The sequence below is a fragment of the Photinus pyralis genome, unplaced genomic scaffold, assembly GCF_008802855.1.
Source record: "Photinus pyralis isolate 1611_PpyrPB1 unplaced genomic scaffold, Ppyr1.3 Ppyr1.4_LG1, whole genome shotgun sequence".
Classification (NCBI taxonomy): domain Eukaryota; kingdom Metazoa; phylum Arthropoda; class Insecta; order Coleoptera; family Lampyridae; genus Photinus; species Photinus pyralis.
Genome location: NW_022170249.1, coordinates 27,062,669 through 27,084,732, shown reverse-complemented (window position 1 = coordinate 27,084,732; position 22,064 = coordinate 27,062,669). Strand labels below are relative to the sequence as shown.

The 22,064-nt window shown below is 37.9% G+C and overlaps 3 protein-coding genes across 5 annotated transcripts; all 3 read left to right on the top strand.

Annotated features, from left to right (window-relative positions):
• Positions 1-2,191, top strand: LOC116160091 (UDP-glucuronosyltransferase 2B17-like). Its single transcript, XM_031473229.1, has 5 exons — positions 1-269; positions 316-923; positions 966-1,185; positions 1,234-1,453; positions 1,504-2,191. Exons 1-5 carry the CDS (start codon positions 68-70, stop codon positions 1,772-1,774), a joined length of 1,521 nt encoding a protein of 506 aa, XP_031329089.1. The 5' UTR covers positions 1-67; the 3' UTR covers positions 1,775-2,191.
• Positions 2,192-3,147: 956 nt separating this feature from the next.
• On the top strand, positions 3,148-7,516 carry LOC116160546 (UDP-glucuronosyltransferase 2B17-like). Of its 3 annotated transcripts, XM_031473770.1 has the most exons (6): positions 3,148-5,214; positions 5,273-5,880; positions 5,929-6,148; positions 6,197-6,348; positions 6,398-6,416; positions 6,466-7,516. In XM_031473770.1, the coding sequence occupies exons 1-6, from the start codon at positions 5,013-5,015 to the stop codon at positions 6,480-6,482; spliced, it is 1,218 nt and encodes a 405-aa protein (XP_031329630.1). In that variant the 5' UTR covers positions 3,148-5,012; the 3' UTR covers positions 6,483-7,516. The 3 variants fall into 3 exon arrangements, 2 of the variants coding, with proteins under 2 accessions (XP_031329630.1, XP_031329629.1); XR_004143246.1 differs by having other exon boundaries at positions 5,273-5,884; positions 6,197-6,416; XM_031473769.1 differs by having other exon boundaries at positions 6,197-6,416.
• Positions 7,517-11,678: 4,162 nt separating this feature from the next.
• LOC116181270 (UDP-glucuronosyltransferase 2B15-like) lies at positions 11,679-15,575 on the top strand. Its single transcript, XM_031501581.1, has 5 exons — positions 11,679-12,948; positions 12,993-13,600; positions 13,645-13,864; positions 13,911-14,130; positions 14,179-15,575. The coding sequence occupies exons 1-5, from the start codon at positions 12,744-12,746 to the stop codon at positions 14,438-14,440; spliced, it is 1,515 nt and encodes a 504-aa protein (XP_031357441.1). The 5' UTR covers positions 11,679-12,743; the 3' UTR covers positions 14,441-15,575.
• Positions 15,576-22,064: the final 6,489 nt, after the last annotated feature.

Below are 22,064 nucleotides of genomic sequence, written 5' to 3'. Positions count from 1 at the left end.
GATTGTATAAGTGATTTGTTTAACCTTTAGCTGCTGGCAATCTACTTTATTCTATGCTACTGCAAAAATGTACGTGATTTTGCCTTTTTTGATACATTCAGTGCTAAGCGCAAATATTTTGCATATTGCTACGATTGGTAGCCGGAGTCATCATATATGGAATCGTGCTCTCGCAATTGGCCTAACCGAGAAAGGCCACAATGTTACCCTGCTCACTCATACATCGGAAGACCAGAAACTGAAAAACTTCCATATTATTTTACTGGAAGGTATGAAAAATGCATGAAGATGAATAAAAATGTTGCAATTTTTCAGGTTTTTTTGAGAAAGGATTTGATGGTTTCAATTTAGATTCACTACCAGAAACAGACGCCCTTTCTGGTATAAAATTGTTGTACGATTTCTCACGTTACTCATGTGAGCACGACTTTCAAACAAAGGGTTTGAAAACCTTAATAAACTACCCAAAGGATTTTAGATTTGATCTAATCATTATCGATATCACCCTACAGCAGTGCCTCTACCCATTGATCGACAGATTTAACAATCCACCGTTGGTGGCTGTTACACCTTTTTTACTTCCACCTGTTTTGGCGCATATCTTTGGCAATCCCTTGCAAACTGCGTACATGCCTTACTACAGTACAAAGTATAGCGATAAAATGACCTTTCTGGAAAGAATTAAAAATTTTCTTCTCATCCATGCCGAAATTTTGTATAAACGGTATATTGGTACTCCAACGGAGTTAAATTTGGCAAGAAAGTATTTTGGTGAGCATATACGGGACTTTGAAGAAATTGAAAGGAATATATCGATATTAATAAGTAATTACGATCACATATTAGGCTTTCCTTTGGCATTAGCACCAAATATCATACCAGCAGGAGGATTGCATATAGCGCCAGTTAAACCGCTACCAAACGTAAGTGACTAGCTTAGTTGACTGTATTAATAGATATTACAGGACCTGAAAACGATTGCAGACAGCGCAAACGACGGTTTGATAGTATTCACATTGGGTAGTTACATAAGATCCGATCAGCTGAGTATCACGAAAAGAACTGCAATTCTGAACGCGTTTGCCAAACTTCCACAGACGATAATATGGAAATTTGAAAGCGAGATAAAGGGTCTTCCCAAAAATGTTATTGTGCGCAAATGGTTACCACAGAACGATCTTTTAGGTTGGTAGTAGATCGAATCTCGGACAGCTTACGAGCTTCCTATTGTAGGGCATCCAAAGGCCAAATTGCTCATTACACATGGAGGCGGACTAAGCACTCAGGAAGCAATGCATCATGGAGTACCAGTCATCGCAATACCCTTCTTTTCAGATCAACACGCCAACGCAGGAAAGCTGGTCAAGAGACAGATGGCTAAAATGTTGACGTACCACGAAATAACAACGGAAAAATTATATTCCGCAATAATGGAGATCATCGGCAATCCCATGTAAGTTACTGCTTTTTTTATTTGTTGGGCATCGATTATAGTCTATTCAGTTACAGCAAAAATATAAAGGAGTTGTCACTGAGGTATAAGGATCAGTCAGAAGAGCCACTAAAGAAAGCTGTTTATTGGGTTGAGTACGTGTTACGGCATGGTGGTGTGACGAATTTAAGTTTGGCCTCGAGGGATATGTCGATTTTTGAAGCAACAAGTTATGATGTTGTCTTGGTGGTGTTGTTAGGATTGTACCTTTTGTACTCATTAACTTTATTTGTATTTACTTGTATCAGATTTACATATCGCACGTTAAGTGGTAGGACGTAAATTGATTATTGACCCATTTTAAATTATTATTATTTATATTACATAAATGACGATAAAGAACCTGTAGGACCTGAAAATGAAATGTCACATACAAGTTGTAGAGATACCAAGTAACTGTGTGATAGTCCCTGTTTTTTTTATGGTCCAGGAACGTTGGGTCGCCTACCTACACTTCTCTCCATAATGGTTTTTGATTCAAGGAAGTACGATGAGACCAAAAGATTCTACGTCACCTTCCTATAATTCAACAGTCCTTCGTGTTTTTAAAGTTCTTTTTGCCTTGATCATCCACAAACGAATGTTTTAAAAAGGAAAGTATTTTCCTTTTCAAAAATAAAAAATTGATCAAAGTCCTCGTGTGAGATCGAAGGGACTTCAGCCACTTATATTTAAAAATAGAAGTCGTAAAGTAAGTTTATCAAATATATTTACTGTTTTTTCAAAAAAAGACGTACGACAATCGGCTTGTGGTAGGAAAAATAACATTAAATATAATCTATTAAGCAATGACTATAAGGCTTGTCGGAGGCTGCCGCATTCCCTTTGAGGATTTGACTTCACCACCAGTAAGATCGTGTCTGGGGCTACCACGTTCCCTTTGTTGGTACCTACTTTCGAATCCCCGTTCAGTCGCAATTCGCGTTTGAAGATTTGACTTTACCATCAGTAAGATGGTGTCGGGGGCTACCACATTCCCTTTGACGGTACCCACTTCCGACTTCCCGTTCACCCTAAATTCGCGTTTGAAGTTTTCACTCCACCATCAGTTAGATCTTGTCGGACGTTACCACATATCCTCTTTCGGTGCATACTTAGGTATATTGCACTCACATTTTGGTGGATTTCGCTAAAAACCTTCCACAAGAGAGTACTTAATTTTTGGGGTACTTCTCATTACTCGAGCTTCTATTAGCGACACGAGACAGAGAAACAGCGATTCGAGATTTACGAAACGTTAAACCGCGTGACAAAATTCGCAACGGAAGGTAAAAGGCGCCCGAAGTTGACCACCTCTCGTAGACGCGCGCGCGCGCGCCGTGCAAAAGGTCGTTAATTTCGCCCCGAGGACAAAAAGCAAAATTCCGCCACGCAGGAGATGTGCGCGTTTACAACATCTTTCCGACGACACCAATTTGAAAAGAGTCGGACCAAAACTATAGTAAAAGATAGGAAAAAACTGAAAAACCTTCACGTTAGTAAACTTCGCTCGAGGATGACGCCCAGATGTCCCCAACCCCACATCATATAGCCCTGTCCCTAAGGTTGACATATTATACGGCCTTGTAGATACACGTACACCCGTCGCCTTTCTACAAGAGTTCTTCTACGCGCCCACATTTGCTGCCAGCCAGCCAACCAAAGTGCGATTAAAAGCTACTTCTTTTACAAATAAATTTGCAAAAATGCGCTAAAAATTAAAAAGTGGGGGAGGGGGTAAAAATAACTGAATGATGCAGTAATGAAGAAGCGGAAGCTAGCACATTTAGTAAGGGAGGTATTGTTTTGGGATAAAAAATGACCCCTCACTATTTTAACGGTAATACACACTTTGAAGCATCAGGAATCCGAATCAAACAAAATCTCGATGATGTTGATCGGTCTATCGGTCTGTCTGCCTGTACTCTCATTTCCGTCTAAACGGCGTTAATAGAATAAGTGTGAAAATTGCGAAAGAGGTGAAGAGTGGGGTGAAGAAGACGCGGCAGAAGAACTCGTGAAACAAGGGACGGTGATTGCAAAAGACGTGATTGAAACGTGAAGAAAGAAGGCGGACCAAACAAACAAAATGTAAAGAAAGTGCAAAGGAAAAGATGTGAAAGAAGAGGGTATGAAAGAATGGCCAAGGAGGCATAAAGTAAGAAAAGTGATAAAAGAGGTGAAGACAGATTTTTTAAAAGAAGTTATGTACTGGTATGTGAAGAAATTAGATATATCTAGGGGTAGAGTGAAACCCCCTGAAGGGAGACATGGAATACTCGATAAGGGTGTCTGAGAGGTCAAAATGGTATAAAGATGACATAAAGAACAATCATAATAGAAAACTGCCAGAAGCACAATGGAAAGTGAAGTTAAATAAAGAAATAACACAAGAGTAAAAGAAGAAAATGCGACGGAAGAAGACGTGCTGTTGTAAGATATGTGAAATTGGGGGTGCAAATGAGGTTCGAAAGCATCGTGGGGATATCACAAAGAAATGGATGCATATGCGAAAGAGATCTGCAAAAAGAATGAAAGCGGTATGAATGAATACGTTAAAGAAGATGCTGAATGGATGAAGAAAATTGATCCATGATGAAGTCGCAAAGAGGGTGAGAAGCTTGATGAAGACGTGAAAAATGAACGAGTGAGGGAGGATGGAGAAGTAATGGAACGAAGTCTAAAGAGGAGGGCCCAGGAAGCGGGATGTGCATGCAGCTAGAGGGAATGTAAAACCAGAGAAGTAGACGGAAGAGGACTTGGTTATGGTTATTTTCATTTTTGGTTGTAGAATAAACTTTGCTTGTGTGAAATCATGCAAATCGTGTGTTTATTCAATCCCTTTAACGACTCAGATATATGTCTCATGTTTAATTATGATTAATTTTGTTGATTCCTACTCAAAGTTCACTTCAAGTGTCTTCTTCAAAATTTGATAAGTGATCCTTTTGAATTTGATCGTAACCAGTGTTTGCTTTAAATTTGGAATTTAGAGGCGCAAAATTGAATTTTTTTATTGTGCCGCAAGATTAAGATCATCGGCGTCATTTAAAGTAATCCGTTCCAGTAATAAGGTACTAAATCTTCAAAGTAATATGACTTGTAAGAGATCTACGTGACCTTTGAACATTTTATTCTTAATGGTCTATTTACCAGAACGGGGTGATAAACACCACGACTCTGAAACAATCTGCGCGTAGACCTGGGGCTCTTATCTAACTTTTGCTTCATTAGCCGAGCGCAAAAGGGTATCGCTGCAATATGTATACAACATTTCGCTAATAATTAAACAAGTACCCGGTTTCATTTACTCGGTAGCAGATTATTTTTACATGAAGTAAACAAACTTTTTTTGGGTTATAATACTGTCGTCCTCGAGATTACTACCACTAAATATGCATTACCTTTAAATATGCATTACGATGAGTGTAAACAATAGAAGCTTCTTTTTTATCTATTATACACAAACCTAGAAGAGATATGACAATGTATAATTGAAGCTTCAATTTTTTTAACCTTTATTTCTAATAGTCGATACAGCATGAACGTGGTGCTCCTTTTATTAATAAGAATGGCCTTGAGCGCCAATATTTTGTATATCGTACCCCTTGGTTCTCCAAGCCACGTCATATGGAATCGGGCACTGGCGGTTAGTTTAAATGACAAAGGTCATAACGTCACCATGGTTACTCACACTGAAGAAAAACAGAAAATCAAAAACTTTCATACTATTTTACTGGAAGGTCAGTATACTTTTAGATTTTTAGTATAACATATGCTTCTACAAGAGTATTGTTTCAGGTTTCTACGAAAAAAAGTATGAAGCTCACAGTTTAGAGTCACTGTCAAAACGAGATGCGTTTTCTAACATTAAGGCAAGGTACGATTATTCATTTTATTCGTGCGTGCACGATTTAGAGACCGAAGGTTTCAAAACCTTACTGAATTACCCCAAGGATTTCAATTTTGCCCTGATCATTTTTGATATTACTAATGAGGGATGTCTTTACCCGTTGATCCAAAGATTTAACAATCCACCAGTGGTGGCAGTTACAACTTTCTTACTATCACCTGCTCTGGCGCATGTTTTTGGCAATCCCATGCAGGCCGCCTACTTCCCATTTTATAGTACGAAGCACACCGATAGAATGATTTTTGTGGAAAGGATGAAAAATTTTCTACTGATTCACTTTGAGATTCTATACAGAAGGTACATTAGTCTGCCAGCCGAGTTAAAATTGGCAAAACAATATTTTGGTGAAAATATTCGAGATTTTGAAGAGGTCGAACGAAATATGTCCTTATTGATATGCAATTATGACCCCCTATTAAGCTTTCCTTTGGCTTTGGCACCTAACATCGTTCCAGCGGGGGGTTTGCATATTGAGCCCGTTAAGCCACTACCAGTAGTAGGTGATTAATGTAGGTGGTACGACATTCTAATGTAAATATTGCAGGACCTAAAAAAGATTGTGGAGGACGCTCAAGAAGGTTTAGTTATATTTGCGTTGGGTAGTTACTTCCGGTCAGATCAGTTGAGTATTACTAAAAGAACTGCAATATTAGACGCTTTTGCAAAACTTCCCCAGACGGTGTTATGGAAATTTGAAAGTGAAATAACTGATCTTCCGAAAAACGTTTTTGTAAGGAAATGGCTACCGCAAAATGATCTTTTAGGTGAACTGATATAAAATCCGCGATTTGATTTTAGCTTGCTGTTTCTAGGAAATTGTAAAACGAAATTGTTAATTACACACGGAGGTGCACTGAGCACCCAGGAAGCGATGTACCATGGAGTACCAGTGATCGTAGTTCCATTCTTTATAGATCAGCATGCAAACGGGGAAAAACTTGCTGATAGACGTATGGGAAAAGTAGTGAGTTACCATGATATCACGTCAGAAAATTTATTTGCTGCTATCACAGAGGTCATCAACAATCCCATGTAAGATACTTTTTTCCGTTGTGTCCACTATACAGAGTTGTTTACCCAGGTACAGTAAAAATATAAAACAATTATCACAACTGTACAGAGATAGTCCAGACCATCCATTAGAACGAGCTGTTTATTGGGTTGAATTTGTGTTACGGCATGGAACAGCGAAACATTTTAATTTAGCATCGAGAGATATGTCGACATACCAGCTTGCTAGTTACGATGTCGTTCTCGTCTTGTTGTTAGGATTGTTTCTCCTATATGAATTAACGTTATTTATTTTCACCTGTTGTCGGTGGACTTATAGCATCAAATCTCCCGTAAATATAGCACTATAACACTCAAACAGAGTTGGTCCGCTTCTTTACTTCAATCTCCTCTTAAACCTCCTAATGTTTCGCTCACAATTCACTGATATTCTTCGTGCTCTCTTTAAACCCTTCACATCTCTTCCTCTGTCGCTTTGTCTATGCCTCTAGCCCCTTACCCTTTCTTTTATGCCTTTACACTTACGTGGGACCTCCAGTCACCATGATCCATATCATTTTCACTTCTCCTTCATGTTTTTTTCACACCACCTCTACGTCTAGTTAATTTAATTTCATCTGCATCTGCTATAATGCTAATATTGACAAACATTTTTTTAATTTGAGAGACTCGGTACGTGGGCTTGATCAACTTCAATCAATTACAAACAATTTTTTATGCAACTTTTGATTAATAACTAAAATAAATCTTGGGCACAAGTAGGAAAGTCTGAGATGAAAACTCTATTTGAGTCGCACAAAGGATTCAAATAAACGCATAATTAAGTTATCGACAATGAAACACATGAAGTAATTAAACCAAAATCCCTGAAAGAAAGAGAAGCTTACAAAACTTAATGACTTTAATGAAAGACAAACCTTTTATAAAGGTTTTACTAAGCTGACAACTCATTTGTTTACTCACACTCGAACTCACTTTTTCTGAATACGGACAAACCGTTGTAAAAACTTTTCACAAACTGTTACTTGACCATAACTTGAATGTTTTATTGAAATTGATAAACTTCTTCTGCACACTTAATTTTAAAACCGACGAACTGCGTCTTCAACAAAACAACTAGGGCAGCCGCTTCGTTTTTACGTTGATTCAAGTATTTAAGGGAACACCACTTATACTACAATATAAATTAATCTTTTTCTTCAGGATTTTTAAAACAATTAAACTTGATAACGCCATCCTCGAAGGAACGTGCCCCGCTCTCCCACTTACACCGAAAATAAGAATACGCGCGTTAAATAATTTTCGCCTCATAAGGCTCCCTATCGCAAAACCACCAAAACCAAAATATGACCAGATCTGTCTAACTAAGAATCAATTACAAGAGCGAGAAAATTTAAACAAGAAAATAATACGTAATTACAAACAATTCTAAAAGGAAAAAGAGACACTGAAATATCAAATTCAAGTAGAATAAACCAACTTTATGCTTATTCGTAAATAACCCCCCAGATTTACACTTAAGACGGATTTATAGTTCCGTATCCGTAAGAACGTAAGAACGGAACCGTAAAATCTTACGTTAACGAAAATTATACGATTTATAGTTACCGTAGTGGTAAGAGATGAGCATGCGCACTAGTGCGAAACGAATTCTGTCATTGTATGTCATCTGTCAGTAAGAGTAACGTGCATTTCAAAATAATAATAACCAACAAAGTGTCAATAATTATTGTAAATAAACGAAACGAACGTCAGAATAAACTCAACTGTTTGAATTATCCGAGTACTACCGAACACAAGCGCGTGAGCACGATTTACCGTAAGAAATAAGATTTGGGCATTTCCTACGTACCGTAACCGTTCTAACGCAACGTTAACGCGAACTATAAATGTTCACACGCAACAAGTAGGGTTTAATTCCAAACGTTACGGTACGGTGTTGCGGGTACGGAACTATAAATTCAGCTTTAATCTCTATACATAAAAATGAACCCCTGTTTTTACTGGTCACGCAATAACTTTAGAACGACTTTACCGATTTCATTCATCTTTTTTTTTTAAGTGTTCTAATACTGTGTAGAAGGTTCTTACGGCAAGAAAAACTAAGAAAATCGCGCAGAAAATTGGAAAATTGGAGAAAACTTAACGACTATTTAAACATCGCGCGTTTGACGGTGCGGCAGCAATTGTTTTAACAGCTACATCGATCGGCATATATCCGTCAAAATAGTTATTTGTTTCATTAGAACAAAATATGTCAGTTTTCGGGACGAGGAAGATAGTTGCTGGACGACGCGTTAGCGAAGTCCAGCAACCTTCCAAGTGCAGAGCGCATCGTGCAATTTTATAAGCCAATAGGTCCTTTGGAAGGATTTCCGAAGAGCCACCGTTCCATTGCGCAGCCTTTCCGAGAAAGAAAACAAGGTAGATGAAAATTTCCACGGCGGAACACCTCGTGTTACTGGGTAGAGGTGGTGGCAACGCAGTCAACAAGTATCCATGTGTTCATGGCGGCCAGTATACATTTTTTCACTTTGAAGGCGACTGGCAAAGTGTAAGACCCCACTAAATAAATTGGCGTATTGCCTTTTTCGTTCTTTAAATATTAAATTTAGAGGTGTAAAAATTTCGCAATGTCTCAAGAACATTTTTTGCAAAAAAAATCGTATATTTAAATATATAAGGGTTGATTTAGCCCGCTACTTCGCAGCCAGGTCTGCAATTCTGTAATGTTTAGGTATTATTGGAAAAGTATTGGGCAAGTTTACAGCGTTCCTCAAATACCTACCAGCTCTCCTACTAAATGTTCTATGCCGAATGCATCATATTCATAACTACTGATATGATAATAGGTGCTGAATTGCATTTAATAAAAACAAATAGATATGGACCTACACATCCTTAATTTATAACAATTTAAAATAATAGATAACATGAATAACTAATGAATGCTCTACATCTCTGTGTCTTAAAAAATCCGTATAGTGGCATCTGCAAAATTATTTTTGTTGTACGTTTTTACTTAGACACAAACATAATTTCGTCCTTCTTTGCCAAATACTTGTAATGTGTTTGGAAAGTAATGGATTCTTATTATAGGTTTTCGATCGTCCTTCAAAGCACAATTTTTTGTACTCCAGGCCATGTCCAAAGTGCCTGTGCAAGAGTAGGCGTGATGACGGAAAAACAGGGCTCATAGCATTGCGCTCACTAGAACTATCATCTGTCATAAATATTGAAGGACAGCCTTGTTCGCCAAAACCATTCATTCCTATATGGTTTTTTAAACAACTAAAGGCTAGAGCATAATTGCTTTTCGTTTTGAATATAAGTAGGTATGTAATAAACATGCTAGAATGGGACAAACCAAGGGACAACCAGAAGTGCCTCTTTCGGACCGCGTGGATATACGCTGTCGTTGTAGTCTCGCATCAATCGTTCCTGGGCGGGTGTTTCGACTCGAATTCTCTCCAGTGCGTCCGACAGGGTGCGTGCGTGTTTGTTGCTTCGTTGGATTTCCTTGACCTGCTCGGCTATTTTTGCGACCTCGATGCTGGGAGGTTCGTCGGCGTTGGTTGGTTTGGGAATGGGCGGAACCATTCTATCGGCATCTCTGCAGGCTGCCCGAAGGGTTGCGGGAGAGATAGTCGGGTAGATCATTTGTTTAGTCCGGGCAGTGGACGATGGAGTCCCCAACGTGTTAATTTGCTGCCCTCGGCCTTTGTGCGGTCCAGTCATAATAGCGATCGGCTGTGCGCCGGCGATGGTCTCTTTTAGTTTTTGGAATGATCGTTTGGGCGATTTGTTCCATCGGAAGGAGTGCTTTGTTTGAGTAACTCGTGGAGCGGCGCTAGCAGATCTGTGCATTGTGGGACGTATTCCCGAAGTCAGTTCGTTAAGTTCAGGAAACTGCGGAGTTGTTTGCTGAAAGTGGGTTTTTCGGCGGCGCGGATGGCTTCGATTGGTTCGGTTTTGGACACCACAATTGAGGTCATTGACCTTAGATGAAATTGAAAATGTTATTCAACACCACAATAATTGTGGTCATTGACCTGGGAAGACCTCGAACATGTAATATAATACCATGTAGTCATTAACCTCGTATGCCCTTAAAAATATAATTTAATATTGGGACAATCACCTCGGATGACATTGAAAATGTATGGCGGCCAATGACTACGGATGACCTTGAAAATGTAATTTGATAACAAACCAGTGGGGTCAATGTCCTCGGATGACCTACTTTCCAAGGTCACCACCAGATGGCGAGCGACCTTGAACTGAACCAGGAACCCCCCTGTATATCTACTCGGATGGGATCTTCCCATGTGTCGGAGAACACGATTATGTATCCCGCTAGGACCTAAGTCATCAATTTTTGGGGCGTTTTTAAGCCCAAAGGGCATCATAGCTTGCACCGTCGGTGGTAGAGGAGGCGGTAAGTGGTTTCGAGTCTGAGTCAAGACATACTTTTCAGTATCCCGATTTTTGGTCACTTACGGAGAAGACTTTGGCGGTTCCCAGGTTGCGGAGCGTCTCCTAGATGATCGGGAACCTGGATTTTCCGTCTTTCTTCTTAACCAACACGATGGGCGAACAGTACTCGGACGTGCTAGGTTCAATTATTCCGGTCGCCAGCATTGCATCGACTTCGCCAGCGATTCGTTTCTTCCCTGGGGAATACTTATACGGGGGAAGGGAGTATCTTGGCGCAGCCGAATTTGGTGAGTGGTAGAACCAGTGGTGACGCCTGCGATATATAGAGTTGGTGGTCCAGGTCTGCTAGACTAGCTGTTGTGTCGGCGCATTGCCCAATCTCCGAAACGAGCTCTTTTCTTACAAAATTGTGCGTCGACCATGTGTCCAATAGGGCTACCACGTCCGTGCCGTCCACACGGTTGGGAAGTTGGGTTCGGCTTTGAACGGATTAATTTTGGATGGTCCCTGCGGCTGGAAGACTGGGCAATTCAGGTGAAAATGGTACTCCTGGCAGTGGTGACACTTGGGAGTATTGACTAGACGTTCGGAGTGTTGGAGTGCCCTGGGCGGAGGCTTTGTGGTCGTCTTCAATGCTACTGGTGAAACGTACCAGGTCAATGGTGCCTTCCCACGTAGAAGGAAGTTGGCCCTTTTGTTCTCTGTGAAGAAGAACTCATTTACTCTGTTATTCTATTGCATCAAAGGGTACCCTAAAGAACATAAGAACCGTTCCATATTTTAATAAAGATTATTAAGTTATTATTTATTCCTTTATCCTTCTCTTCTGGGATTGTTTGGTTCCATTTCTTATGTACTTACGCATTCTTTCTTCACGTTTGGATCACGTCTTCTGTAATTACCTACCGTCTCTTGTTTCGCGAGTTCTTCAACCACGTCTCTTCTTTCGTGATTATTTTATGTTTTGTGTAGGTCATTCGCAATTCTCTCACTCCTTTTCTCCTTTAAAAAGCACATAAAAACTATGCAAACAAAAAAGTCATTTACACGTGCTGGGAAATGAGCAGTAAGCTATTACGCAATTCGACAATGGATTCTTTGGGAATCTTTATATTGCACATTTATCCAGTATACTACCTTCTCTAGTCCGGTAATTAAAAACAATAATGCGCCAATATGCAGTTTGTGATACTATTAATTGTCTAAAACAGTCACCGGAAAGACGGTCATCCCTTTGTTTGGAGTCATCTACGCCCATTATTGTGTGTAACTCACAATAATTAATATCAGAAAATACCTTAGTTATCAGCTACCTAGATAATAATCTTGTAGGTAGTACATCAGGGGTGGCCAAACCTTTGATTTGTGATAAGTCTACTTGCGTTCATAAAAATCTTGTGATCGAACGTTTTACAAGAGAGAAATAAGTAAGAAAGTATTTATTAAATATAATAGTTTCAAAATTCGAATTTTTTTTGTTAATTTTTGGGTAGATGTTTTGCACTGCACATTCTCCACAAGATTTTCATACTGGGAGGTGTAAGATGTAACTGTGAATATAGACTCGCAAAGATCGGTAGAACCAAAAAATGATGTTAAGTATAAACCTACCTCCCTTAGACACGGGAACTTTACAAAACTCAGGGCTTAATGCCTAGCTTTAAAAAATATGTCTAAGTCAAAAATATGCCTTTGTATATTTGCACATTTTTCTAATTAATTCATTTATCACGCGTGGGCTACCTTAATTACCTTCGCGATCTACTGGTAGACCACAGTCGACCTCTGGGTCACCCCTGTTGTACATTGATTTTAAATTAGTTAATTTCTGTTATTACACGCTCCCACCATAATGAACACAAGCTGTTATATAATTCCTTTTAACCTTCAGTTCTATTAAAACGATACAACATGAAAGTTATTATCCTTCTATTGTTAGTAAAATCAGTGTTAAGTGCCAATATTTTGCATATTGTACCTCTGGGAACCCGAAGTCATCATATATGGAATCGGGTTTTAGCGCTTGGATTAGTTGAGAAGGGCCACAACGTCACCATGATCACTCATACTAAAGAAAAAGGAAAATTCGAAAACTTTCATGTCATTATATTAGAAGGTCGGTATCACCTTTTTAGAATAACATCAATAATAAAGTTTTAGGTTTTTTTGAGAAAGTACACGACTCCTTCACTTTGGATTTTCTAACCGAAACGAATGAGTTTCTTGACGTAAAGAAAACCTATGATTTTTCACTATATTCGTGCGAACACGATTTCTCCACAGAGGGTTTCAGAACAATATTGAATTACCCTAAGGATTTTATTTTTGACCTGATAATTATCGATATTACCCTGGGGCAATGTTTCTACCCGTTAATTGAACGATTCGGTAATCCGCCAATAGTGGCAGTTACACCTTTCAAGTTACCTCCTGTTTTCTCCCACGTTTTTGGAAACCCTTTGCAAGCTGCGTTCGTGCCTTTCTATAGTACAAATTACTTAGATAGGATGTCCTTTCTACAGAGAATTAAGAATTTTGTTCTTACACACTTTGAAGTGTTTTACCGAAAATACTTTGGCTTGCCCGCCGAGTACAAATTGGCAAAAAAGTATTTTGCAGAAGATATTCGTCCATTCGAGGAGGTCGAGAGGAATATGTCGATATTGATAACTAGCTATGATCCAATATTAGATTTTCCTATGGCTTTGCCACCGAATATAATACCGGCAGGAGGGCTACATGTACAACCCGTCAAACCACTACCAGATGTAAGTGATTAATTTAAACGGACCACATTACCAAAGTGTTGTAGGATCTGAAAAGAATTGTAGACGACGCAAAACATGGTTTAATAGTATTTACGTTAGGGAGCTATTTAAGATCAGACGATCTTAGCAGCACGAAAAAGTCAGCAATATTAAACGCTTTTGCCAAACTTCCTCAGACGATATTTTGGAAATTTGAGAGTGAAATAGAGAATTGCCCAAAAAATGTGATTGTCCGAAAATGGTTACCACAGAATGACCTTTTAGGTAGGCTAACCGCTAATATTATAGACCGTAATGAATTGATTTGTAGGTAATCCCAAAGCTAAATTGCTCATCACTCATGGAGGGGCATTGAGCACTCAAGAAGCGATGCACCATGGAGTGCCGCTCATCGTTATACCTTTTTTTATAGATCAGCACGCTAACGGGGAAAAGCTTGTTGACCGAAATATGGGCAAAGTATTGAGATATAATGATATAACTTCAGAAAATTTATATGCTGCGGTTACGGAGGTGACCAGCAACCCCATGTAGGTAATTTGAATTGAAAGTTGTGCCATACAAACTATTCCACATAGGTATACTAAAAATATAAAGCAGTTATCCCAAAGGTTCAAAGAAGCACCCGAAGGTCCGTTGAAAAGAGCCGTTTATTGGGTTGAATATGTGTTGCGACATGGAAGCCTGGAGTATTTAAATTTGGCTTCCAGAGATATGTGGATATATCAAGCTGCAGGTTACGATGTTATATTTGGGCTGCTGTTAGGCATATGTCTCATTTATGCATTACTGTCATTTATATTTACATGTTTTAGATTTATCTATAATTTAATATGCTAAATTGGATGTATAACATTTTAATGCTTTAGTAAGAAGTTGTCACCGTAAGGTGGCGTTCATCAGTAGGTACGTACTGGAAGGGGAGCTAAAATCGGGTCTACCTTCCCTTCAGTCGGAAAGATTTGAAATTTGGTATGTTAGTTCAGTTTTACGTCCTGAAAAACATTTTAAGTTTGAGACATCGTGCTGTTCTGGGAAACGTCGCCATTCTGTTAAAATGGCGGTAAAAATAGCATTTAGGTTGCTTCCTCCCACAAAGTCCCTATTACAAAAATTGTAAAGGACTAAATTCTCTACAAGTTTTGTCAACTGTATTAATCGAAAAAGGTGTGAAAGCAGAGCACGTACCCCCCCTCCTCCTCCTGCTTCCCATCCGAAAAAATTCATACTCAATTTTTGTGTATAACTATGTAACTAACCAATTTGAAATTTAAAAGCATAAAAACATTGAAAATTTGTATTACGTTGAGCCCATAATATTTGACCCTTTCGGTGCCCATGCTCATTTTCCAACTAATTGTGTGTACAGTACAAGCAATAGAATCAATTTATTGTATTCCTGGGTTAGGGTTAATTTATTTTTACTTATTTGTTTAACCGGACACCATACAGAATAAGAAAATTCCAATTCGGAAGAGTTTAACAAATTATGTAAAATTTTGAAAACAAAAATTGTGGATGCGATGAACCATCGGGTTTCTATTTAACGCCGTTATTTTTAAGCCGAAAATACTATTTAAGTAATTAAGCTGGGTACCGTAAGAGATCAAATGTGGATAATTGTGGGTTGTCCTAAAAAACATTACTCGGAAGAACTTTTTCTGCACTTTTTCGATCATCATGTCTGAGTATTTGAGAGCAGATACATGCAGCATACTCAAGCTTGGATCTAATAAGCGCATTAAGGTTAGCATTGTGTAGATATTTGTGAAATTGAGTGCATTTCTGATTATGAATCCAAAAAGTTTGTAGCACTCATTTGTTAGGTATTCAGTACGTGTAAGTTGAAGTTAAGGTTGGTATTGAAAAACACATTTATCTTATAATAATTAAAAAGTAAAAGATTTTTCCATCTAGTAAATGTTAGGATCTTACAGTTATCAATATTTTTCATAATACATATCTGTTAAACTGACGTAACTAGTAATATCAATGTGATTGATAAGATTACTTATAACGGCCTTGGCCTGTTAAATTCCAAAACGTGCGTAAACAAAGTTTCTGGCGCAACGAGAAACGACAACTTGATATTTATTTGGAATGTTATTTTCTAAATTTGAAATTCTGCTCTTTTCGTAGATATTAACATAAACATTGTATAAATACAATTGTAAAGGCATCCGCAATGGTTCTGGCGTCCGTTAACGAGGTGTTTTTGGACTCAAAAACTTGAGGAAGTCTATTCTTGACTTGACGTGGCTCCAGAATTTATTGGAATTCTTCCACAGATTCATTTCAGTTTGATTAATGTACCTCTTATTATTAACTACAACGTAGAGCTGTTCAGGTTCTGGCATCTTTAGGTTATAGAGACGATTGTCGTCAAGCATTTATCGATCTCAGAATCTTAACACTTCCTTGTATTTATATTCTTGAAGCCCTATGCTATGCTAAACGAAATATATCTCTTTACACACAACAAGTTGACGTACATACCTACTCATCACACAAGAAAAAAAACAATATCCGTACTGATCTATGCAGACTATCAAACTCACAAGGAAGAGTACAGTACCAATCCAAACATTTATATAACTGCCTTTCCTTAGATATAAGGGTTTTAGACTACCCCATATTTAAGAGACGCATAAAAAATTTTCTTCTATGTAGCGCATTTTATTCTTTTAACGAGTTTGTGGCTAGTGGTAGATTATGTAATTAGTTAGCGTTTTTATTACGATTTTACTGTTTTTACCTGTCTGTTTTTAGTTTGTTATATTGTTTGTTATATACTATTATTTTTAATGCTTAATGTAATTTCCCGTTTCTTTTGACGAGTGTACCTTCTCACAATTAAATATTACTATTATTTTTATTATGATGATCCATGGTTTTTTTAAGAGAACAACTAGGAAGTCACTGTGACTGGAGAGCGATATATCAACATGGTTCAATGACCGCTTTACGGCCTCACTTTTCAGGGCGAAAGGCGGTCTGCATTGGCCGACGCGGTTCCCTGATTTAACCCTCTACGACCGTGGGGTTATCGTAAGTCATTGGTCTACAACGATCATCCCTAATGAATTGAAAAACAATATATTAGTCAGGCTGTTGCCAACGTAAAATGTAAGATGTAGGCAGGTGAAGGCACAGAGGGAACGAAGATATTTTTTTGCTTGAGTCACTATCAATTTATAGCGTAGATCTAAATAAGGACAGATGGAGAGCCAAGTGGACCAAAATGCTTTTTTATCGCACAAGAGCCCCTTCTATAATATTTTTTTTACCAAAATTTTACATTAGCACTCTCCGGAAAAATTAAATTGTTACAGTTACAGTACAACTTGGAAATTAAAATACTCGACCCTAAACGGGCCTCGCACTTCAGTATTTCCTCGCCAGTAATGTATCATTTTCTTGACTTTTATGTAAATAATTATTAATTTCTGATCGAATGACACCAATACCAAGTCTGTAAGTGGTGTAGTTCCGGAGCCCTAGTGACTCAGGCAGACAGACATAAGGAACGCAAAAGTACACTTTTTATTTTTTGAAAGTGAAAGTGCATTAAATACAGCATTCGATCTCTGACAGCGGTAACCCAAACTGTAAAGCAGAAGCTTGCAAATACATATTACGATTTGTATGCAGCAATTAGCGCTCATTTAAAAGCGGATTGGTCCTATAGTTATGGGCTAAATGAATTATAAAAGTGAAAGAAAGAGAAGATCAGTGCCATAATTCTTCGCCGATAAATAGAAAAACTTCATTATCGAAATTATAAAATTTCCCATTGGTAAATTGAGTTTTGAATAATCCAGCCCTTTGTTTCACACACTAGCCACGTATTATTAAGCAACTTGCTTTGTTTTTTACGGGACCGCTTTAATTTATCTTTTTGAAGAAATTTTACCAAGATATCCCGCAAAATTGAAGGAAAGCAAATTCGAACCGAGGCGACAAAAATTTGATTGTGAAATAGGTATTTTCTATATTTATTTATTAGATTTAAATATTTTTGACCAGCAGGGTTTATTTTTAATTCAATTAGATTTAGTGTGTCGCTCTTTTAGAGTGTAAACCCTCTAAAACATATTGGAGTGTAAATTTTGAACTAATATTTTGGTTAAACATTATTGACGTTTTATGAGATATCAGTGAAATTGAACTAATATTTACTATATTCGATTATTTACTGTTCCCGCTTAGGGAAATTGCTGTGCGTTTTAAGTTTGTTTTGATATTCACCAGTGGCCGCCCACCGCTTGCCTTTTATGGGCCGTCGTTCTCCATTCAGGTTACCTGGAGCTTACCATCGCTGACCGCATCTTGTCCAGACGCAAGACAGACCGAAAACTTCTGGTGGCACCCGAAGCACTTCCGTTTCACCGTTTCCTGAATGACCTTACAGTTGCAATGAACTTGAGCAGTAACAACAAAAATACGAAAACCTTTACTAAGCCGCCCAAGTACATTAACGTCGCTATAAAAAATTTTCACTATTATAACTAATAACCCAAATAAAAATAAACAAAAAAACGAGCTTTCAACGGCCAAGAATGTGGGATGAAAGCCAAACAAATGATTTTTTCAACGTTTTTATCATCGATTCTGTCTAGCGCGCTTAATAATAATTTGGGATTATACATTATAGTTACGCGTGTGTAAGTATGTGATATTTAGGTTACGAAAACCACATTAGATCTAATTTTAGCTATTACAGGTGCGAAATGTTGTCTAAATGCACGCAATATGCGCCCTGATTTAGTTTCCAAAATTTCTTCCATTTTTCCTTTTATGTGCTTAGGTATTTCAGTCGTCCGTACATATTCTTCAGAACCATATTTCCGATCTTTAGTTTCTTTTTTTGATCTTTCAGGTTCTTGAAATTCATCAAATCCGTGATTCAGTTCAATTTTTTTCAATTTTTAAACTCGTCAAATTTCTATGGTCCTTTTCAAATACGCTCAGATTTAAAATGTGCCTGAAAGAGTGTCAAAAGCTTTGGGCAGGGCCGAAGAAAGCGCTCATGCGATTCTATAAGTCGTCTAATGCATTAGAATCTTAACAGACACTGGAAAGTGATAAAAAGCTTTTGGGGACCAATTCCAAATAGTTCCTGATGTAGGCGTATGAGAAATGTGAATACTCTAAAAAGTAATCAAAGGTTTTGTAGCGCCTTTATATTTACAAGCATTTTCAAGGTTGTTTCCTACAGTATATTTAGGCTCGAATGATCTGCAAGCCACTTGAATGCTATACAAAAGAAACAAGTATGAAGTAGTCTCTAGAGTCATAAACTGTCCTACATTCTTTCAATAGTTTTCAGGCTCTCTCCATAGCTTTCTCGTACCTAACACACCCTGTAGTTCAGCCTAAACATCCATCTTTCTCTTATAAACCTGCAAACGATCATGATGATTTTTTTTTCGAGTAATACAGTATTAATGTTATATCGCTATTTTCCGATACTTGCGGGCTGAAAGATATTATTCGAACCGAAAATAAAAAATTTTCATTCTTGAATTTAGTACAAATGTATGCATGTAACTTATAAATTGGCACATCTTTATTTATCACTTTATAAATAGACGCTGTAATACAGGAATTTTGGATTCGAAATAATAATAAAACGATGTACCTATATACCGTTTACTATAAAAATAGCTAACCCATTCATTTCCGAGATGCAGACATGCAGTATACCGCAAATGTACAATGGATCATCTTACCTGTACCAGTACTAAAATACTACGTATTTCGAAGAAAATTAACGCATAATACCATTTGCTATGTTATTGCTAAACGAGATGTCAAACAAGATGTAGCAGGTTACGGAATTAACGCCTGTAACGAGTGTATACAGGTTTGTATTTAAATTTTTTCGATTTTCTCGCAGGAATAAGTAAATTAGCATTTTTACGTCAAAGTTCTGCAGTGTCTTCCCAGACAAATATTGTTCATTACGATGCGAAGAATTTATCTGGATAATTGCGGTGAACGAAATATGCGTCATTTTACACTGTTGGTTTTCAATGCGTCTTTGGTTTTTAAATTGTCTTTAATCGTCAGTCGCGCCTCGAAGTCTACTTGTTAGGTGAAGTTGCATTTGTTTTAATATACATATAGTATTACAGTTGTTAGCTCATTATGTAAAGCTACCGTGAAAATACTTACCTACCGTGTATTTTTTTAATGTTTATTAGCCTTAAGGCCGATCGGGATTGGTGGTAAAATATCACTAACCAATAGAGAATTTAGACATCGCCATTTTGAATTTAATCCGCTACCTGACTAGGTGAAGTTAATGTCCCGCAGCGGTGACATTGGAAAATTTGTAGGGCATTCGACAACCCCCCCCCTCCCCTCTCCCTACTTGGAAAGTGTGATCTTGAAAAGTAGATCAAGGTAAAGTTCAAAGACCTCTCGCCACCAAAGATCAATTTTTCAACGGGAACGCAAACCCAAATGTGAGCGCGAACCCAAACGTGAACGCAAACCAAAACGTGAACGCAAAGAAAAACGTGAACGCGAACCCAAACCTGAAGGTACAACTGGAGTAAACATCTGGATCCGATTCGCGTTCACGTTTGGGTTGGATTCGCGTGTAGACTAGAAAGTATTACGTGCCCATTATGGGATGCAAGTAAACTGCTAAATCTAAGCATCTGGACTTATTACGATAGCACAAATATGTCCTTATTGTGTCAAACGTGGACACAATACCAAAGGTCAACGAAAACCCAAGCGTTAACTTCTGGATCCGATTCGCGTTTACGTTTGGGTTCGTTTCACGTTCACGTAATGGGGTCATATTTTATTTTCCAGAGCAACAGCGAACGCAAACTGTCAAACTGTGAGATCAAGGGTTTCCGATTTATGCTAAGAATAATGAATTTGTTCTTTTGACTGTGGAACCGCACCTGTAAGTTTCCAACGTAGAAAAACATAAACTTCTTTAGTCGCCTGTAATAATTTTGCGCAACAATGACAACTGACAACAGCTTCGTTTATTTCTCATTCTTCGTACTTAAAGGCCAAGCCATCTCCACTCATCCGTTCTATATCGTTGTTCCCCGGCGATTCTCAAAACACCGCTTTGTCGCCCGTATTAATAAACAGCTGCCTTCAATATCTTGCACGTGGCGTTGTTAGTAACTAAAGGCAATTAATTTCTCCGATAACGCCTTTACAAAACATATGACCAGGTAAAACTTTTACCTTGGTTACCTTGAAATTACGATTAAATATTCCTTTATTTATGAGTTATAAGATTCATAATACTCACTAAATACAACTGACTTAAACAATTTTTCAATTTACAATTAACGAAAACCAACACTAAAGTGGCAATTTATCAAACAAAAATAAATTGAGACAGTTTACATACAGGATGTTCCGACTGTTATTTCCAATGCGTAAACCGTAAATTACGTCGACACCAAGTACCACCACTACAGGTTGGCTCGCTCTCACGTCCGGCATTATTTCAACTTAGAGAAACACCACTACAGTTTACACAACAATATATTTAAATTTCTTTTCAGATTTTTATTCGGCACCAAAATTCGCAGCTTTGTTCTCATTTAGTAAACTTTCTATCTCTTAAGGTAAGCGAGATCCCCATAGTGGCACCCAAAAAATGGACATCCTGTATTTGAATCTACTCAATAATAAACAAATTTAAATTCAAACTAATATGCCCAACCAAAAGAAGCTGTATCGAAAGTCATTGTGCTCCAACGTTTTGTATCTCACGGAGTATCGACGCAATTGAAGTATTTTGACTTTGAAAAGAGAGGATGCGAACAGCACGGCATATAAATGAATGAATAAAATTAAGGGTTGACACATCGAGCAACTCGAATACTAAAAATCGTAATTATCACTTAACGACAAACAATCCAAAGTTACGTTATAAAGCAAAAGTAAAATTTTGATCGACTCAAGTTGTCGGTACCTTTGACGTCGTCGCGTAACGGTAAATGGAATAGAAGAAGAAATTCTTTAAGAGACTGGTACTGTACGTGACCTCTACCGGAAAAATAAGGAACTAGGAAATAAAATCGATAAGATTCATCTAACTTTCACAAGAAAAAACGTTACTTGCAATTTAAACTGGGTTCATTTTTTCCTGGGTCAAAAATATCTTTATTTTGCTGATTACAGTTTCGTTTCGTGTTTCGGTTTTGAAACGAGTCACATAACATTAGGCAGATTTTTTATTTCAAAAAATTTAACTTATAGCTTCGCGCGGTACAAAAGTTATTTTATGAAACCCAGGTGTACGGTAGTAACAACCAATCTTATTTTTAAGTAAGATATTGGTCGAAATGAATGAGGTCGAGACTAAGAACGAGAACGGTCCAAGGTCAGGAAGACTGGTTGTGGCAAGAACTGAGGAAAGCATAGGATTTGTGAAAGATTTCGTACTGTCTGATCGAAGAATGTAAATCCCAATCCT